The sequence below is a fragment of the Zea mays genome, chromosome 7 (genome assembly GCF_902167145.1).
Source record: "Zea mays cultivar B73 chromosome 7, Zm-B73-REFERENCE-NAM-5.0, whole genome shotgun sequence".
Taxonomy (NCBI): Eukaryota; Viridiplantae; Streptophyta; class Magnoliopsida; order Poales; family Poaceae; genus Zea; species Zea mays.
The window spans coordinates 55,718,268-55,720,660 of record NC_050102.1 but is presented as its reverse complement, the minus strand read 5'-3'; the positions used below and the strand labels follow the sequence as shown (position 1 = coordinate 55,720,660).

Genomic DNA, 2,393 nt, shown 5'->3' with positions numbered 1-2,393 from the left:
TGGTGGGAGTAGGTTTGAAGCCAACGGGAATTAAGCAAACAGCACGCCATCTGGCTGCTTACTGCATCCAATTGGACTTGTGGCTCCCAAGTCACTGTCGCTTGCTCTTCATCAGGGATAGGTAGGATACACCCTTTACGGAACGGTGGAAGTGAGGGTAGACTGGTAGAGCATCAATGGCGGGCGAAGAAGAGATCCCGCTGCTTTGTTACTGATCAAAGCAAATATCCGTGAATCCATCGAAACTTAGCTCTATGTATGATCCGATTCAATACACACCTAGCGGTGGGATTAATTCATTCGGCATTTTTTCAACTCGCAAACGAGGATCTCTCAAACCACAATCTCAGCATGAATACCGCCGCAATAAACCACAACGTAGAACATTATCTAATTTGCGGTTCATCAAGTAAATATTTATTTAGGACACCCGGAAGAAACGAAGGTGAAGGTAGAAGACAAGCGCAGCAGCCAGGCAAATGATGGGAGCTGAGGATCAGATCCGATCAGTAGTCGTCGTCGCCGCCATAGTTGTCGTAGCCGCCCCCGTACGAATCTTCCCTCTCCAGGTTCTCCTCCACCCTCTCCGACACGCGCTCCTCGAACTTGTCCTCCAGGTAGCTCGCCCCACCGGCCAGCGCCAGTCCTCCGAGCACGCCGGCCGCCGCGCCGACTGCCAGCCCCGTTCCCATCCCCATCTTGTTTTTCTTCTTGCCGTCGGCACCAACGGCGCTGGTTCCGTACGCAGCGGTAGCAGCATCGACGGGAGGAGCGCCGTAAGCAGCGGCGACAGGAGGAGCGCCGTAAGCAGCGGCGACAGGAGGAGCGCCGTATCCCGGCTGAGGAGGCGGCGCGGAGCCATAGGTGGAAGGGTACCCGGCAGGAGGCGCCGCGGTGTAGGGCTGCGCGGCGCCGTAGCTGCCACTGCCGCCGTAACCGCCGCCGCTGCCATAGCCTCCTCCGGAGCCGTAGTAGCCGCCAGCAGCCGCGGATGAGCCGTAGGGGTCACGAGTGCCCGCGTTGGCGTAGCCCGCGGGGGCCGGGTAGGGATTGGGGTCATAGTACCTGGACGGCTCCTTGACGGCTACGCGGACGTCGAGGTGGCCGTGGGGGCGGCCCGAGGGGCGCTTGAGGCGGAGATTGCGCGAGGCCTTGCCCCCTATCCCGGCGTCGTCGAGGACGTCGCGGAGCGGAAGGCGTGCGGAGCCGACGAGAGGCTTGACGCCCTCGGCGGCGTTGGCGTGGACGACGTCGATGTAGAGGACGGCGTCGTCGAGGCGGGAGGTGGGCGGGAGCGGGACGAGGAGCTTCTCGTCCCACGTCGGGTTCTCGCCGTTGTCGAGGTCGACGCGGGTGGAGCACTTGGCACCGGAGTCGATCCAGACGACGGCGTACGGCTTGAGTTCGCCGTTGCGCCAGTTGACGTTCTTGAGGTCCCGGGCGGAGCCCACGGTGACCTCCACCTCGTAGCGTGAGCCCATCGCTGTCGCTGGTGGCCGAATGGGATGGATCAGGGGGGAGGAAGGATAGAAGGGAAAGACTTTTGCTTCTGCGTGGATTGCACGAACTGGACCGGCGTACATAAATAGGGACTTGGCCGCGGGGTCGGGGAAGAGTGGACGACGCGACGCCGGGTTCTGTCTGCCCGCCTTCCTACCCTGGCGGCTCGACCGGGGACTGGTGTGCCAGTGGAATCGAGTCATCGACGGGATCTCCACGCGGCTTCCTGGTCCTGGCCTGGCCTGCTGTGTGCGCGCGTGCCTGTTGCCTCCCGCCCACGTTTGACCCGACTGACCGCGGCGATGCGAGGTCCGCAGGAAATGGAATGCATTATGCACCAGCAGTAGCATTGGGGCGCGCACCGGACCCACCCAACTACCCCGCTCCATGACAACTCCATGGGTCACAGCGCAAGCGGGTCGGGACGGAACGCCTGCCTGCGGTCTTTGCTGGTATGGGGACTTTGCAGTTTCAATTCGGTGTCTTGTTTGCTTAGCTATTAAGGAGTGACGACATTTGCCCTCGGGCCACCATGCATTCTCTCGTTTCCTTCCACCGTTGTACAACATTGACCATTATACGCCTCATTATTACTACTGCTAGGATTATATCTCTATATATGGACTGCATTACCGATATCTGAGCTAAGCTAAGCTGTGCAGACCAGACCCACGTCGTACTGACAGGATTTGAATCCTGATTTGAATTTCGGCATCAGAAGTTGACACTGTATCATGATATAGCATGTAAGAGCATCTGCAAGAGACTCTTCATTTTTTTTCTTTATTTGACTATCTATTTACGTTTTCATAAAGATTACACTTTATATATAGCATCTCAGTCCAACAGACTATCTATTTAGTTTGGCTAGTCAGGTGGCTAGCCAAATTTAG

The 2,393-nt window shown here is 58.0% G+C and overlaps 1 protein-coding gene across 1 annotated transcript; it reads right to left on the bottom strand.

The window, feature by feature from the left end:
- Positions 1-273: 273 nt before the first annotated feature.
- On the bottom strand, positions 274-1,640 carry LOC100279462 (Calcium-dependent lipid-binding (CaLB domain) family protein). Its single transcript, NM_001152467.2, has one exon. It carries the CDS (start codon positions 1,479-1,481, stop codon positions 507-509), a length of 975 nt encoding a protein of 324 aa, NP_001145939.1. The 5' UTR covers positions 1,482-1,640; the 3' UTR covers positions 274-506.
- Positions 1,641-2,393: the final 753 nt, after the last annotated feature.

What these genes read in the sequence shown, in the direction of transcription:
- LOC100279462 (NM_001152467.2), bottom strand. Translation starts at nt 1,481, where the DNA reads ATGGGCTCACGCTACGAGGTGGAGGTCACCGTGGGCTCCGCCCGGGAC.